General features: G+C 52.5%; 1 protein-coding gene across 5 annotated transcripts in view; it reads left to right on the plus strand.

Annotated features, from left to right (window-relative positions):
- Positions 1-2,793: 2,793 nt before the first annotated feature.
- Positions 2,794-17,780, plus strand: part of Hdac7 (histone deacetylase 7) — a 38,195-nt gene continuing 23,208 nt past the window's right edge. For 3 of the 5 annotated variants that reach the window (XM_028789378.1, XM_028789379.1, XM_028789383.1), the window contains exon 1: positions 3,163-3,202. In XM_028789378.1, coding sequence (XP_028645211.1) covers positions 3,184-3,202 — 19 coding nt within the window. In that variant the 5' untranslated portion in view covers positions 3,163-3,183. Of the gene's footprint in view, positions 3,203-8,242; positions 8,463-17,780 lie in introns of those variants that run through there. The other 2 variants (XM_028789382.1, XM_028789381.1) reach the window with 2 other exon arrangements.

The raw sequence follows: 17,780 nt of genomic DNA on the forward strand, positions 1-17,780 counted from the left end.
CTGATATTTGTCCGAAGGCTGGAATGGGGCTATTTGTAAACACTTGGTAAGAGGTAGCCGACCAAGGCAAGAGGAAAAGACAAGAAGAAAGAAAAGGTTTTGAAGGCTTTAAGTCAACAGAAAACAGAAAGGGTATGAAGACTTTTTGTTGTCCAGAGACCCCTGGCAGGGGGAGCTTCGAAGGACTCAAGGCAGATCCTACAAGGCCAGTCCTTCCCCTTCCCCCTGACCCCCAGACAGAGTTTCTCTGTGTAGCCCTGGATGTCCTAGAACTTGCTCTGTTAGACCAGGCTAGTACTGAACTCATGGAGATCCACCTGCCTCTGTCTCTCTGCCTCTCTACCCCTGCCCCTGCCTCCCTAGTGCTGGGGTGAACATATGCTCCCCCTCCTCCGCTGCCAGGCTCAGGGCCTGTCTCTTACACCTTGTGTTCAGCTGAGCAGGCTGTGAGTAGTCTGGATTCAAGGGCTCTTGAGAAACCTCCCATGGTAATCACCATAGCAAGAAGGAGGCAGCCTGCATTTTTCTGTGGTATATCTCTAGGGGTCCCCAGAGGCTAACATATGCCACTAGGGAACATGACTTAGCAATGGTTGGGAGTCCATTGTGAGACAGGGGATGTTGGAGTCATAGGTGACTCCGACAGCATGAAGGATCCGGCTCAGCACACATGCTGCACATGCTGCCACATTTTGCAGGTAGTGAGTTCTGGTGTGAGCCGAAAGCCACAGTGAGCATTGTGAGCATTGACCGGTGTCTAGCATAGACTAGTGGCAGGCATAGACCTGTGGCCACTCATAAGTCAGTGGGTAGATTAAAGAGAAAAGGCAGCTTCACGAGCAAACACATGAATACCGCACCAGTAGAAATAAACAAGAAATTCAGCACAGAAACAGCTTTAGGAAAGGAAGACAGGTATGTGAGGCCAATGTATGGTTACAGGAGGAGAGAGATAACAAGAGAGATTGGGGGGTCTTCTATAAACTGGTTTGTTTGTTTGTTTGTTTGTTTGTTTTTCCTGAAGGCTATAGCCCTCATGGAAGATGTTGGAAGTAGAGTGCTCTGGTTTGGAAAGACAGCTCAGTAGATGAACAAGTGTCTGGAGGAGTGGACACATTACTGGACAGAGGGTCTATTAGAGATGTCTAGAGGAGGAGAGGGAGGAAGATCTCGGAAGGTCATGAATATTCATGAGTCAACAAAGAAAGACCTCAGAGTTTGAACTCTGTGCTGTTCTGTGGAATGGAAGCCACCACGCCGAGGTAGTGCTTTCAAGCTCGGTACCTTTTATGGAACGCTTGTGAGAAAGAAGAGATTCAGACTCGTAGACTAAATGGCTGACGGTCAGTATGGCTCGGACAAAAGCAGTGCCCGGGTAGAATCCAGGAAGGAAAAGAAAATCTTTCCGGCTACAGAAATCATGAAACATTTCAGAGGAGGTGAAGGGATTTCAACAATAGAAGGCAGAAAGGTGGAGTGGACATTTACGCTCTAGGGAGTGTGTCAGGCCGAGGCCAAGGAAGTGGTAAGTTCATGATGGGACCGGCTAGCCCACAGGGCTGGCTGCTAGCCCACAGGGCTGGCTACAGCAGTAGTACTAACAGTAACTATCTCTGAGCAAAGTACCAGGAGGCACTGGGCATCGACATGTGTGGTACCACACTGCCAGAGGCCATGGCTGCTAGGGCAGTACCCATCCCATCCACAGGTACAGAGGGGTTAAACTTAGCAGCTAAACAAGAGAGCATGAGCCTAGAGCTGTGACCCAGCAACATGCCCCAACGTCCCTCTAGGCCACTCAAGACTGTGGCTTCCAAGATAACACATCTCTAGGTCTGCCTCAGTTCCCTAGGACTCAGAGAGTTCCTAGGACTCAGAGAGTAGACTGAGACCAGAAGGAAGCTGCGTTCCGGTGGTGGCTGGCACCTCACAGGCAGGGGGGCATAGTGTTCCTGGTGGGTGACCTCTCTCCCTTCCCAGTTTTCTGACCTGCCAAATCGCTGGAGGCAACGGGGCTGACAGGCCAAGCCAGGAAGCACACTGGGAAGGTCCTCAGCCCCTGACCCTTGAATCTGACCTCGCCCATCTAAGAGGAGATTGGGGGAGAGGCAGGGAGGGCTACAGTGCGAAGCCAGCCCTCAGCTGAGTTTATTAGCTGAGGGAGGGCTGGAGGCGTTTGCATTCCGACTCACAGACTGGAACATTTCTGTGATCCGCTGTAATGCACTGGGGGACACTGGGCACATTGCTGAAGTTTGACTCATAGGGACCAGGAGGGGGGGGCAAAGGAGGGTCATTGTGGAGGGAGAGGAATGGAAGAAGAGAGGATGGAAGGAAACCCCTTGAGAAATTTCTTTTTTAAAAAAGTTTCACCCCACCCCCTTTTTTCTTTTAATAGGAACAGACTGGACCCTTCTGCTCCCCTCAGCAGACAGTGTGTGTGGGGGGTGCCACTGGGGTTGGGCTGGGCAGTGGTTCAAATCAGATCCTGAAGCGTTCCTGAGGCGAGTCCCGCTTGTGTGTGTGAGGGGTAGGATGGGGCGGGGGTGTCCGTCTGGGATTCCTTGCTCGCGACTCCAAGCGTGCCCTGCTCTCCCTGTATGTAGCGCTCCCCTCGTTGACTTCAGTGTGTAGATGTGTGCACAGGAGTCCCTCCCCGAAGCGCAAACCACCCTGGCTTGTGTAAACATGGATGCACGCTCGTGTACGCTGTGTATGCACGGGTGCGTGCACTCAGGTATCTGGGTTTCCGGGAATTGTGCGCGGGGCGCAGCGCCGCGCGGCGGCTGGGGCTTCGGCGGCAGCGCGCGGGTCCGGCCGCGTCCCGCGTTCCGGGTTCGGCGCTGCCTCCCGGCCGGTGAGCCGTGCCCAGCGGCGATCGCTGTCTGCGTCCAGCCTGTGTGCCGCTGAGCGAAGCCCGGGTGGTGTGTCCCAGGGCCGCCAGCGCCGGCCCCCTCCCTCCCCTCCCCCTTGGCCCGCTCTCAGACTCAGATAAAGCATTTCCTTCCATTGTCATCCTACCCGGCCGGCCAGGCTGCCAGGGCCCTCCCCCTCCCGGCCCCCTCCCTTCCTCTCGCCGTCTCACAGTCGCTCTGCAGCCTCCGGCGACCGGGGGGATGTGAGGCCGGCGCCCCGGCCCCCCGCCCGCCATGAGCCCCCGGCTCTGAGGGCCCCGGCCCCTGGATGCACAGCCCCGGCGCGGGTGAGTACCGGGCGGCCACCCCCTCCCCGCCCGCCCCGCCCTGCGCGCGGCACCCTGCGCTGCCCGCCTCGGCTCCGGCTCCGGCTGCGGCTGGGGCTCCGGCCGGTCCGGCTGGCTGGGTCCTTCCTCGGCGCGCCCTGGACCGCGCCCGCTCGCCGGGGCTCTGGCCCGCTGGCGGCCCGGGTTGGTTCCGGGGCCGAAGGGCTCCGGCCTTCTGCGGGGCGCCCACATCCGCCCGCTCCCGGGCAGCGACAGGCCCCGGGGAGGCAGTGGGAGGCCCGGGGCCGCCTGTGCATGGGCCGGGCGTCCCGTCACCCTCCTCCCCGGGATCCTGGAGGCACGGCCGGCCGCCGAGGCCCGGGAGGGGGCGGTGCTCCGGGGCGGAAGGTTTGGAAGCCAGAGGGCAAAGGCTAGGACCCACTGAACTGGGGCAGGACTTGCGGGACTGGGCATCAGCCCCCCATCTCGTAGAACCGGGCAGGGCCCTACTCAGATCTCGTAGCCGAGGGAAAAACGTCCCCTGGAGTGGTACTGGGCTGGGAGATTTCTCTGAGCATCATCCCTTATCCTTGATCACCCATCACAGAGGAGAAACAGACACCATGCCCAACTGAACTGGGAAGGCAGTGTCCTTAAAGGTGTGGGGAAGTGGGGGCCGCAGGCTGAGTACTGAGGTAGGGAGAAGGGGAGCTGGATGCCTCTCCCCCACCCCCACCCCCAGTCTGATAGTGCTGAAAAGTATGAGAACCCGGGCAAATCTGGCAGCAGAGCTGTCTTTTCACGACTACGATTTCTCGGCCAGTAAGTTGGAAGAAAAACCTAGGTCCTGCAGGTCACCTAATGAGTTCCACTTCCTTCTCACCGGCTGCCGGTTTGGGGCCGACTTGGGGCTGGCCATTGGTTCACTTAACTGTCGTTGCTGGCTGTCCAGCATTCCCCCAAAGCATCCTGCATCATCTGGCGCGGGTTGGCTTGCTGCTAACTATCCCTTCCCACATCCCAACTCAGCATCTGCTTGAGGCCCAGTTCTGCCTGCCAAATTTTTAGGGTGATAATAGGACATTGGCCCTCGGTGGCCCTGGAAGGAGCTCAACATCTGGAATCAGGAGCTAGCCCTCCAGACTTTCACCTAGACTTATGAGACTTTGCTCAAATTCCTGGCCCAGGCATTACAGTCTGTGACTTTGGTTGGTTTCTATCCTCTATCTTGCACTTAGGTGACCCATCTCTTCCAATTGGAGGACTCCAATAGGCTGCCATACCTGCCCCCCTCTGTGCCAACCTTCTCGAACCAACCCAGCCTTTTCTCTAGCCGCTGCAAATCACTCTTACCTCCTTGCGCCCTGCAGCCTGACGTCTCCCCTCAGTAACTACATTATTTTCTTCTTTACAGTCACTCCTGGGGGAAACTGAGGCACAGAGCAGCTCCACTGTATGGTACCCAGATAACTAAGATTGGACCAGGTCCTGAACCTGCTGGGGCTGGGCTTGCGTCTCTATCTTTAGTTTTCTGATATCCCTTCCAAGCTTAGACACTCAGAGCTGTGCTTTAGAAAGGTTGGGTACAGGGTGCAGCTGAACACCCTGCTGCTCAGTTTGGCCCCGTAGCAGGGGTATTTTTCTGCATCTCAGGGGCATAAGCTGAGCTTTGAGGCAGAGAAGGCTTCTCTTCTAAGCATATCACCTCACTTAAGCACACTTTTCTCAAAATCAACATGACAGGCTGAGGAGGGGATTCTCAGTTCACTTTCCAGAGCTCAGAACTGGAGGGACCAATCAGAAATAACCAGCCAGTGTTCACCAGGGAGTAAGGGAACAGGGAGAGCATCCTATGTCCCTATCTCAGGGATAATGGTTCTCACCTCTAGTTCCTAGAGTCCCAGTTGTGATGGGATGGGAAATGTGGGCCCAGTGTAGCTGTAGACACACTTCCCACGACTGGGAATAAGGAAACCTTTGAAAACTTTTTTTTTTTTTTTTTGCATTCTTTGGCCTTTGCCTTTCTTTAAGAACTTTTAGCTTTAAAGTTGACAACAGCCCCAGAGAAAGATGAGCTAATAACGCAAGGCCTAGCGTCACCCAGCCAGGGAATGGCATCAACCAGACCGGCCTGTGGCAGTACGTATTCTTGCCTGAGCTCTTTCTTAGTCAGATGTGGTATTGAGGCTGCAGGGGAGTGTGGGGTATGGCAGGGCTTGAAGGCATGTCCCCTTGTAGCCGCCAGCTCCAGGACTTTGAATTTGTGTATGTTGGATTTGTTCACTAGATGGGGCACTTCCTCTGGGGCAGGAAGCCTTGATTTCCTGTGTTGGGGGGTGGGTAGGGACTAGGAGTGAGGGGCCCACTGGGCCATCCCTGATGTTGTTTGGAACCACAGAAGGGCAGAGCTTTCGCTTGAAGCAGCTTCCCTAATCCAGGGGAGACAGGAAGGAGCGCTCTGGCTTGGAGGCCCAGGTTGAGGCCAGGGAAGGCTCTAAGTGCCCTGAGATGGGGGGTGGGTAGCACAGCAGGAAGCCTGGTGAGCAGGTGACTCTGCCGGGTATTGTGTTCCTTATAATATTTTCCCTGTTTCTGTGGTAACATTCCATGGGGGCCTCAGGCCTTAGGGCTGCAGGAAGGCGCTCCAGACAGCCCTTTCCTTAGTGACCCACGTACTGGGGGCCTCCACATCTAGCTACTCCCTAAGCCTTTCACTCTGTAGGGCCAGGGCCTGGGAATCCAGTCAACTGGCCTGACCAAGCACTGACTTGGGGCCCCATGGTGTCTCCTGGTGGGCAAAGCAAGAGACCTGGGCTGGATTTGGGGATGTCTCCAAGCAGATTAAAACACCACCTTCAGCCTCTCCCTCCTCTTATCCCCGTCTTTCTCTCCACTGCCCTCCTCCAGTCATTCAAGGGGCGGTGGACAGTGTGCTGCCTGGGGCAAGGGGTGGGGGTGGCAGAGGCAGGAGGGATGTTTTCATCAGCAGAGCATGGCTCCTTTAGTTCTGGACCTGTTCCCAGAGGCAAAATAAATTCAGGCTAGCATCTGTTTAGTGTGAGCCTCCATATGATATGTGTGTGTGCACGGGGTGTGTGGTGGGTGTCTGTGTTTGCCCAGGGCTGTGTGTGTGTCAATGTGGTGGTTCTGTGGCAATCTGTGATCCATGTGCTGGCTCTGTTGAGTGTTTGGGAGTATGCACACATGTGGCACAGATGTGTGTCTTCTGTGTCATGTGCACCTTTGCAAGTTATGGCTCTGTGTGAGGTATATAGAGCCTGTGGATTGGTTTTAGGGGATGTCTACCTATGTAGGAGTTTGCTTTTTCATACGTGTCCAGATAAATGCACTATGGTTTTCTCTCTTTCTTTCTTTCTTTCTTTCTTTCTTTCTTTCTTTCTTTCTTTCTTTCTTCATTTGTTTGTTTGTTTATCAATACAGGGTTTTTCCGTGTAGCTCTGGCTATTCTGGAACTCATTGTGTAGACCAGGCTGCTCTTGAACTCAGAGATCCACCTGCCTCTGCTTCCCAAGGGCTGGGATGAAAGGCGTGTGCCACCATGTCTAGCATCCGTCCATAGTCTTTAATGCCAGTTACTGGACCAGTTGCTTCGGGATCCTGTGAAGAATGTGTTTAAAAACATCCTCAGGGCCCATTCCCATCATAACGTTTTAACATTTGCAGGAGTCGGGGGAGGCACCTCTGCTCTCACTTGCATGGTGGGTGATTGTGGTGCTGGCCTGTGCTGGAGGAGCACAAGCCTGGGTCGACCTCTCTGTTTATTTCTGTGGAGGAGATAGACCTGCAGAAGGGTGTGTGATATATATGAATGAGGTCATGGGACTACTTAGAGAAAGGACTCTAGACACGGGGCAAGCTTCCTAAGACTGGTCCAGGAATCAGTATGGGTGCCTGTATATATATAATATGTGTATATTCATGCCCGACATGGTGAAGGGGACCAGGTAGGGTTGGCTGGTGTAGATGCCTGGCTTCTGGTTAACCTTTCCTTTGGGATGCCAGCCTTTCTGGCCTTGTTTTTGTTACCCTCCCTCTTCCTGTGTGGGAAAACCTTGGAACCCTCAAGAAAGATCCACACTGGCCGTCAGGGAAGGTCACCTGCCAAGCTGGTCACTCAGCAGTCTATCCATTTGTTGTAGACTTGCAGAGCTCTGTGCCATACACTGGGCACAGATGTGCGGCGAGCACAGAGGCAGATGTCTGACCTCGGAGTGCCACAGCTCTGCTGGAGAACTAGGAGCATGGATAGGAAAGAAGACATGAATAGTTATACGTGGTGATCAGCTCTACGAAGAAAACTAACTGGATCCAGCAATAAGCAACCAGATGGGACTTCCTTGGATAGGGTGGGCATGGGAGGTCTCAGTGACATTGACACCTTTTCTCCCCAGACTAGAAGTAAGTCCCCACAGCCTGCTAAGCCTTTCTTGGAAGTTCCCTGGACTCAGGTGAGGGATCTGGACTGAAGTCTGGCTGAGGGTTGGAGCTGGACAGTCAGCCTGGTGGACGGCAGAATCTTCTCTCCTCGGGCGCCCCACCCAGGTTGTCAGAAGGACAGCGAGGCAGGAGCAGCCAGATGGAGCTCAGACTAAGGTTAAGAACATGGCAGACTCTGTCAGGGCCTCCCAAGCACTACCCATTCCTCACCTTCCTGCTCCAACTTCCTACCTTCCCAGCCTGGGGGACCTTCCCAACCTGGGGGACCGCTGTCCCTGCTGCCACCCCTCTGGGTGTAGCTGGCTGCCTCTATGGCCACTAGGATTTATTTATCTAGTTCATGGTCACCAAAGAGAGGGGGTGAGTCAAGGCTCAGAGAAGCCGTGTGTCCTGGGAGATAAGAGAACCAGAAATAAGGGTAGGGGCTTGTGCAGAGCTCTGAGAAGTTGCCCAGCAGGGCCCAGTTCAGAAGAGGGTCTGTGCTTAAGAGGCCCTCTTTCTGTGACCTTGCATCTGCGTCCTAAGCTAGATGACTCTCGGACCAGAGGGGCTGAGGGGTCTGGTTCAAGCCACCTGCTCTACTTCCGCCAGAAGGAAGTGCCCCCTTGGGTCCACCTGCAGGCCTGCCCCTAAACCCCTCTGGAGGTTAACTTTCACATCAGCAATTTGGGCATAACCTTCCTACTCTGGGCCTGCAGCCCTCAAACCTCCTCTCCTCCCTCTCCTCAGTAGAGGATTTTCTCTGGGAGACCCAGAGCTTCCCACTGGCAGCTGCCACAAGACAGTGCAGCCTCGAGGGACTGGAGGAGCCTTGAAGGAAGAGGTCTGTGGTCTGCTTCCCTCCCCTTCGCCCTCTCTTCTGGCCCTTCAAGTGCCTTTATTCCCTGGCCGCTGCCTCCCGGCCTTCTCAGCCTCAGCTGCAGGCTCCTACTGGGGGTCGGGGAGAGGAGTTGGTAGATCAGACTCAGTGTCCCCACCCTGTCTCCAGGCCACCTCCCTTCTCCCCTTGTTGCCCTGCTGGGATGGGAAACCCTGGCGGTCCGAAATCCTCGGCTTCACGAGCTGGGAATAACCTAGGAACTCCCCATTCCCTCTTGCATTGCGCTTAGCTCCCTGTGGAGCTGGATCCGAGGAGCCCATTCATCTTTCCTATGGTAGCCCTGGGCCCAGAAGTCCGGTTCCCCTTCTGCAGCCTTCGGGATGGCGGGGAGGAGCAGGGCACGCTGGGAAGCACAGGTTCGGAAAGAGTCGGGGTGGGGGAATTCGGAGACTTGGGCTGTAACCGACTTGTTTTGCTTGCCCCACAAACCTGCACGTCCGGGGCATCCGCTGCACCCTCCGGGGCCTTCAGGTTGTAGAAGTGCTCTCAGAATGACAGAGTGGTGCCACCGGGTTGGGGCAAGAGGGTGAGGGTAAAGGGGGGAGCCCCAAGCAAGGGGGAGCTGGAGGGTTAAAAATAGCAGCAGTCGGGTTTCGGTTAGCAAATGTGGAGGCGGGGAGCTGGAGGCGCGGCAAACGGGGCTGTGCTTCCCCTGGGCCCCGGAGTGAGTCACCGTGGAGAGTTGGTGAGGCAGCACCCTCTGCAGGGCTGCACGCAGGGAGCCCAGGGCTCAAAAAGATCTGGCTCTGGTCCAGAAAGGTTGTGTAAAATGGGGAAGACTGAAGCCCAGGACCTGGGTTCGAGCGCAAGTGTTGTAGCTCTTGCCGCTTCTGTGAGGATGCTGAGGCCTCGAAGTTTGTTTCCTTCTGGCTTTTCCAGACTTGTCTGCAGGCATTTGAGAGTGTAAACTCTTGGTGGAGTCTAGAGTGCCCCATTGCCCTGTGCCAGTGGTGGCAAAACCCAGCAAGAGGCACTTCCAGAAGGGAAAAGAGGGAAGAACGGGTTGTCTGAGCAGAATCTCTCTTTCTCCAGCCACAAGCTAAGCTTGGGCACCTTCTCTGTGACTCCGTTTCTTTATCACTAATGTGAAAATAATAATGTTTTCACTCTCACAGGGTTGCTATGGAGATGAAAGGGGATGGTGTGAGCGACTTACGCCACATCTGGGAGGACCCCAGTGCACACTGAATACTCATCCTTATTACTGGTGTTATTGTTCATATTTTTGAAGGTCAGGAATAGAGAATGTTGGAGCCATGACAGAACGAGGCCCAACCCCAGTTCACAGGAAAAACCAGGCCAAATTCCCTGCTCTAGAGTTCTCCACCCTTGTGGGCCTGAAACAGCAGGAGTGTATAACCCGAAGTTACAGGGTGGACCCCTCTCTTTCACTCCCTTCTCAGAGAAGCAGGGCGAAGGGGGACCGTAGGCTTCATAGCCAGCTGGCTTGTCAAAGGGACTGCCATGCCATCCTGGGCAGACAGCCCCCGATGGCTTCCTATGTGGAGTACCTTGCCAACATCTGCTGTTGGTGACCTTTCTTTTAGCTCCTCCCTGGTAGCCCTCAAGAGGAGGGTGAAGCAGAGGAGGGGTGGCAGGTTAGTGACAACAGTTGTATTCCCAGTGCTCTGGCCCTGGAAGAGACATGAGGCATTGCTTTCAGGAAATATCATTATTCAGCTGACAGGCATTTATTAAGTAAGGCCTGACATTGCCTAGCCTGGGCTAGGCCCTCAGTATGAGTCACAAGAGGCCAAAGCCCTAGCATGTAGATAACATGGATTCCCTGAGCATGTGGAGTCTGAGGATATGTGGAGTCCTTGAAAGCTCTGTAGCCTAATTCTCCTGAGATCCTTGGTCATGTGTTGATTTTGCTCCCAAGGTACGCATATATATGCTGTGTGTACAGTGAGCTGTTACTGCAAAGGTCCTTCTGCAGAAACTGACAGTACAGGGCAGAAGCGTTAACAGAAGGTAGCACACACTGCATTCGAGGGACCCTGGACCCTCAGCACACGCCTTCTCGCTTTCTCATGTACCCCTTTAAAGAGCTGTCTTTTTTGCTAAAATGATATTGCACTGTGCACGCTGTCTTCTGGGTCAGCGCTCTTTACCTTCCTGGGTAGTGTCATGGTCTCGTTCAGTCCCCATTTGTTCATGGTGCTGCTTTGATCAAACCAGTAGTTCAGGGCCATGCATCTGGCTGTTGAATTCCCTGAAAGCTCTGTAAGCACCCTAGCTGGATCTGTGATCTAGAAAGATCTTCGGTAAGTGTCAAGGGCAGTCCTGGCTGCAGACGGGAATGGGATCACCCAGAGAATCTTCTCCATAGATTTCTGCCGTTTTCCAAAAATAACGGGCAAAGGGGGAGGGTAACATGGCATGACTGGATTTGGGGATGTCTGGGGTATTTGCTGTCATTAATATTAATGTAGCATCTCTGAGTGCCAGCATTCATAGCTTGCTGCTATTCACAGACTCCAGATGCCTCCCATTTGTTTGGTCTGTACTAAATGCCTACCCCTAGGCCAGTGGGCGGAGAGGGTCTGTGGCCAGTGTCCACTACCTTCTCTAAACCTAGGGCTACTTTGGCTGTCCAGAATGAGGGTGCCCCTGTCTGCACTCATAGGTGCTCCCCTCTGTATTTGTGGGTCCTTCCACCCTTCCACCTGCCCCAGGTCTGCCCAGGGGAGAGGCTACATCCTTCCAAGGGAATGTATCCTGAATACCAGTCCTAGGGTGACTTGCTTTAGTTATGTAACTGGCACTCTCTACAGGACTTGACAGTTTCCAGAGTGCTCACACACACAGCATGTGATCCTCCAGGGGCAGCCCTGGGAAGTCTGCTTGTTTAGTTATACCCTGCTGGAGGGAGCTTACAGGAAGCCAATAAAATGGTAAGGTGCACATCGAAGAAAATGGGGGAAATGTAAGAGGAGTAAGGAAGTAGAGTTGAACCCTCCTAGAGACAAAGGCTTGACGGGCTCAGGCAGAGATGGTTCTTTTGGTATTTGGTGTGTTTTGGATGGACTAGCTCATGCTTTGAGGAAGCATGCCAATGCTAGGGAGTCAGTCTACTGTTCTGTGTGTTGCTTGGTGGTCTTGCCACCTATTAGGAGGTATACTGATCATAAGCATAGGCTCTGGTAGGCCGGGCAAGTTTCTTTCCTTCTTCCTCTCCCCTTCCCCTCTACATCCTCAATCCCCCCCCCCGCCCCTGGGCCCTTTGCTCTCCCTTTTTCTCTCTTTCCTCCTGTCTGTCTTTTGTGGTACTGGGGATAAGCCTAAGGCCTATCTCATGTTAGACAACCTTTCTATGGCTAAGCCACACTGCCCCCTGCATGTTCCTTAACGTTTCCAAGCCCCAATTTTCTTTGTAACAGCACCGATATTCTAAGGCTCTGTGGTAGGAATACTTTGTCAGCATTAACGTAATGCTCGCTGGTCATTATTAATGCTATTCACTGATGTTTAGAATAATATACTAAATAACTTGGACCCTTTCCCTGCCATCTCAGGGACAGGCTGGGAGATCTTTGGCTGGCTCGGCTGGCTCAGATGGAAGGGACTTCTCCAGGCAGGTAAGCTGCAGTGAGAGGCAGAACGTAGGAGCTAACAGGAGTGGGGTGCACAGGTAGGCCCAACCTAACAGCAAACCTCAAAGGGTAAAGATAATGGCCCCAGAAGCAGCACTGGGGTGGTGACTGTGCTTCCTGTTATAGGGGCAAGCAGTTGAGAAAGGCTGGCTGGGATTGGCTGTTGGATGAAGTGGGCGCCAGGGCTAGGGGAGGAGAGAGACAAGAGGCAGAGGCTGACAAGCCCTAAACTCATAGCCCCCACATCACAGACCGGACCTTGCCTGCTTAGGATCTTTTCCTTGTGATAGAAAAAGATACTGATTAGACTTTAGAGTAAACTTCCAATAAGATTGGAGCTTCTGCATCAAGGGAGTTGTGGGTGAATGGAGAATTTATGTGCCCCAGGGTTTTCAGTGTTAAGAAATACCAGGGCAGTTTGGAAAGCCTGTCTGCTCAGGAATTCTTTAGGTGGACAGGGCAGTGCGGAGCAGGCCAGGCTGCAGGACAGGTCTTGGAGACAGGAAGTGATGGTGGCCCAGAGAGCCTCCCTGGGGAGGTAACTGTGTCCTTGCTCCACAGAGAGAGCTCAGAAAGGCGGAATGGCCAGAGAGGTTCCAAGAGATGACTCAGAATCTTGCTGTCCTTTAGCAGAGAGCAGCAAGGCCTCTGAATGTCATACTCTTACACAAATGACCTGGGACTCCTGCTTCAGGATTCATGAGAGAGGCCACCAGAGGTGGGATGAAGAGTTGGGTAGGTGACGGAGTCAGAGGGGACACTGCCACTCTTGGGAGGCTTGAGCTGCCTCTGTCATGGTTACATCTACTTCCTGTTTGATTAATTTCAAACTGGGGGTGGGGGTGGGGAGGGAGGCTGGCTCCTGGCGCAGGCTACCACTGTGTGGGGCTGTTTACAACAGCCGCGTGTGGGATTCCCAGAAAGAGACTCCAAACCGGACATCCTGTGGCTGCAAAATACCCAGGTGTCAAGAGCTAAAAATAACTACTCTAGAGCCCCAGTCACCCAGAGTTAGAGGAGAAAGGGCCTGTTCACTGAGAGAGTGGGCATGCAGGGGGTGAGGGTGCTGAAGCCTGCACTTCTAGCCCTCAGATCGCTGGATGTCCAGCTGCCATGCCAGAAGTCTCTCTTGTAGCTGACCTCAGACCTCCATCTGTATAGGTGCATATCCCAAGCTGCCCACCTGCCAGCTGAGTCTGTATCTACAAAGAACCCGTGCAGCCTGTTTTGGGGCCTCCTGTGAGAGGCTCTGGGAGAGCTTGAGAGCATCTAGAACAGCATTTCTCAACCTCTGGTTTGTGACCGCTAAGGGTCACAAGGGTCGCCTAAGGCCATCGGGAACCACAGATATTTACATTATGATTCGTAACAGTAGCAAAGCTGCAGTTATGAAGCGGTCATGAAAATAATTTTTTGGCTGGAGGTCACTACCAGATGAGGAACTGTGTTAAAGGGTCGCAGGTTGAAAACCGGTGCTCTGGAGAAAAGACCAGCATGGTGCCACTGAGCAGAAAAAAATGGAGCAGATGCCCCTCTAAGCCCCCAGGCCAACAGTCCTGTTACTGCTTCATGTCTACCAACTCCGGTTCCTACAGGTGACTCCTTGGGGCTGCCTTCATAGATACCTACAGGTAAATGAGACAGCTTCTGGCCTCTGGCCTGCATAGGCCTGAGCTTGCCTCTGGCACATTCTGAAGCACTTCCATTGCCTTACGCTTGCCCTGTGCTGGCCGGCTTCAAGGTGTGTGCTAGTCGAGAGCAAGGTCGTAGAGCCATCATGCTTTGTGACTCAGACCTTTTAATTATTAATTTTATGCTCCGTGTCCCTGGGTATATGTGTGTGCAGTGTGCGTGTACGGGAACACAAGGAAGTCAGAAGAGGCATAGGATCCCCTAGAACTGGTGGTGTTAAAGACAGTGGTGAGCTACCATAGTGGGTGCTGGGAACCGAGCCCGGGTCTTCTGTACGAGCAGCAAGTACTCTTAACTACTGAGCCATCTCTCCAGCCCCTAACCTCAGGTTGTTTAGTGCTTCAAGGTCTTAGTCTCCCCATCGATATACCGGAGGTAGGAACAGTAATCTCGTGGGGTTTGTTACAAGCATGGGTGTATTAGCAGATGAAAGGCATTTGAAGCAACTGGTACTAGTGCATCACAAGTTTGGGTGAAAGGGAGGGGAAGCCACTGTTGTTGGGAAGGGCAGGATGTCATGGAGCTGGGGACATACACGCACACACACACAAGACAAGTGCTTGTGTTGGACGAGGGAGGCTGCACTAAGACCAGATGCCCATTCATAGCGTCGGATGGGGGCTCTTCCAGGTTCCGGGCAGATAAGACGGTGCATGGCTCACCTAATTCAGAAATCACCCCTCACATTGGTCTGCCTAGACTCCTGCTGGTTGTGAACTAGCACCTGCCCTCCCACCCACACACACACCTCTCTCTGCCATGACAGCCCTGGCCCGAGCCATCTCCTGTTGCTCCAGGATTGCAGATGAGACAGAAGCTCAACTAGATGTTGTCACAAATGCGGCTTTCCCCATCTGACCTAGCCACAGTCCTTAATGTCATGAGCCCTCACTCCCTCCTAGGATTCATTTGGAAGTCCACTGTCTGTCCCCTGGTCTCTGGATAGATCTGAGCAAGAAGCTGTTCACAGCTAAGAACATGAAGCTTTGGAAGCGGGGGAGACAGGAACTGTTAAAAAGGTGGGATTTGAGGAAAGTTTTAGGGAATCTGGGGTCAGCGAGAAACTTACATTCTGTCATATGTTTTTAGGTTCTTTTGAATTTTCAAAAAAGATTTATTATTGTATTTTATGTATGGGTATTTTACCTGCATGAACATGCATATCCCTTGGAACTAGAGTTATAGACAATCGTGAGCTGCTTTGTGGGTGCTGGGAACTGAACCCCAGTTCTCTAGAGGGGTAGCCATTGCTCCCAAGTGCTGAGCCATCTCTCCAGCCCCCACTGAATCTTTTTAGTGACTATAAATAATATGTATATTTGAAAATTATTTCTTTTTTTAAATTATAATATATATAAAGTAATACATTTTTAAAAAATTGTGCATATATGTGCAATTGTGTGTATATGTTCATATGTATATATTCATGTCTGTGTGCATATGCAGGTTTATATGTTCATATGTATATATTCATGTGTGTGTACACATGCAGGTATGTGTGTTCATGTATAAGTACGTGTGTGGGTGTGTGAGTGTTCATATGTTCGTGTGTGGGGGGTGCACATGTGTGTAGAAACCAGAGGCCAGCCTCAGATGTCATTTCTCAAAAGACATCCATCTTGGTTTTTGAGTCAGGGTTTCCTGCTGTGACTTGGCCAAACTGTGTGGCCAGCGAATCCCAAGGATCCTGTTATCTCTGCCTCCCTTGTGCTGGATTCTTAATTCATGCTACTATACCCAGCTGGCTTTTGTGTTTTATTTTAGGAATATAAGTATATTTTATTCATAAGGTAAAATATATATTTAAAAATTGTATCTGAAAAATAAAATATATGAATGTTTGGCTTGAATGTATGTCTCTTACCTAGTGTGTACAGTGCCTCCAAAGGTCAGAGGTCAGAGAGGGTATACAGTCCCCTGAAAACAGTTACAGACAGTTGTGAGCCGCCATGTGGGCACTGAGACTAGAACCCAGGTCCTCTGGAAGACTAGCCAGTGCTCTTATCCATGGAGCTGTCTCTTCAGCCCCTTTACCCAGCTTTTTAAGCGGATGCTGGAGATGCAGCTTGGGGCATGCTTACACCACAAACACTTCATCAACCGAGCTGTCTCCCTAGCTCCTAAAAAATACTAGAAAGCCAGTCACATTTCACTCCTGGAAGTATATGTTATTTTAGTTGGGGGCTAGCGAGGGCCACATAGTGAGTTCCAGGTGATTCAGCTACCCGTTTAAAAACCTTTCCAAAACAAAAACAAGCAAACAAAACAAAAACAAACAGAAAACAGAATTAACTAAAGATGGAGGTGAGTCCTGTGTTCTACACACCTGCAATCTCATCAGCCAAAGCAAGAGGATTGAGAACCAGATGTCGGCAGGAGCTATCCACTGAGATACTGCCTTTGTATTGTAAGATTCTGGGCTGTATTTCGTGTTTCTTTGCTTGCTTGCCTAATTTTGAAACAGAGGGTCTTACTGTGTAGCTCAGACAAACCTCAAAGGATTCATCCCCCTCCCTCATCCTCAGGTTACAGGTGAGGGCTGTTTGAAACTGCCTGAAAGCAGGAAACAGTTTCATTGTCTGCCAGTCTCCTCAGCCCCTAGCTGGTGGCCTCAGGAGGGGTGAGCGCCTGCATTTGGAATCACCTCTCACACTGGTGTGCTGGGACTCCTGCTGGTTATGAACTAGCACCCTCCACAAACCTCCCTCTGCCTTGACAGCGCTGGCCTGAGTGGGCCATTCTCTTAATGCTCCAGACTCTCCTAGTGTCCTAGGTTCAGTCAGAAGAGCCCTCTCTCCATGGTTCCCAAGGGTCTTTGGAGCCATGACAAACATGACATTTCTTCTCCTTGCTTATTCTTGGACTCTCCTGGAGCCCTCTTGCCTCCTCTGCCAGTCAGTAAGAGTCAGGCATTGTTCTTCCTGTGTCAGCTAGAGACCCTGAGCTGCAAGCTGGGGTGTAGGAGATTCGGCCTAGAATCCGGGACTTTAGCCTTCTGCCTCCAGCTGTTTTCCCCTTGCAGCTGAGGCCTGGCCTTCCTATAGCTTCCTTTCTAGCTAATATCCAGGACTAGGGAGCTAACCTGTGCTCAGGCTTCTTGTCACCTTATGGGTCAGATTGAGACCTCAGTGTAAGGCCCAGAAACCCAGCTTGTCCAGGGGCCCCAGAGTGGAAGCCTGTTGTGTTTGGGTCTACTCTGGAGATTACTGAGGGCAGTGATTTCACCACAGGGGCTCTCGGTTCTGGGTGAGACTGGTGTTCAGGTTCAGGAAGGAGGGTCGGTACATCCAGGTTCTCCACACTGAGTGAACTGCTCACACCTGATTGCAGTTGCTTCCCAGAGACGTGGAAATGAGCTGTAGCCAGGCTCCTGAGGAAAGCCCCAAACCCAACCAAGAGCCGTGTAAAGGGTCAAACCTTGGACAGTGGTCCCTCAGGTCAGTTCTCTCATTTTTCATGTGGTTTGACCCTAAGTGAATGACAGCTAGCCCCTGAGAAAGGTATCAAGGTCATTGATAAGGGGGAGCCCTAAAATTCAGGCTGGTACTGAGGTACAGAATATCCTTTTCTCTTCAGCTCACCCTTATCAAGGTACCAGGAGATGCCTTTCCTCTTCACACGGAGAAGTATCCCCAGTGTTTTGAACTCCATGACACTTAGCAGAGAACTAGGGGAAAAGGGGCTCTTTCTAGAAAGTGCTTTTGGATCCAGCCTCTTTGCCAGTGTGCACGCACACCTGTCCGTGTGACTCTTCTGGATGGAGTTTTTGTCATAGGTCACCACCACAAACTATCCCTTCCAGTCATTGTAACAAACCACAAGGCCCAAGGTTATTAATTTCTCTCCCATCCACAGAGTGCATGGCACCCAGATCTGTGGTTAGCAGAGGTGTGAGGCACGGAAGGTCTCACCGTGAAGGGGACGTGCAAGTGAATTCCCAGGATGCTGGGGACTCTGGTCCTAACAGGGTATT

The sequence above is a fragment of the Grammomys surdaster genome, unplaced genomic scaffold (assembly GCF_004785775.1).
Source record: "Grammomys surdaster isolate TR1022 unplaced genomic scaffold, NIH_TR_1.0 125818, whole genome shotgun sequence".
Taxonomy (NCBI): domain Eukaryota; kingdom Metazoa; phylum Chordata; class Mammalia; order Rodentia; family Muridae; genus Grammomys; species Grammomys surdaster.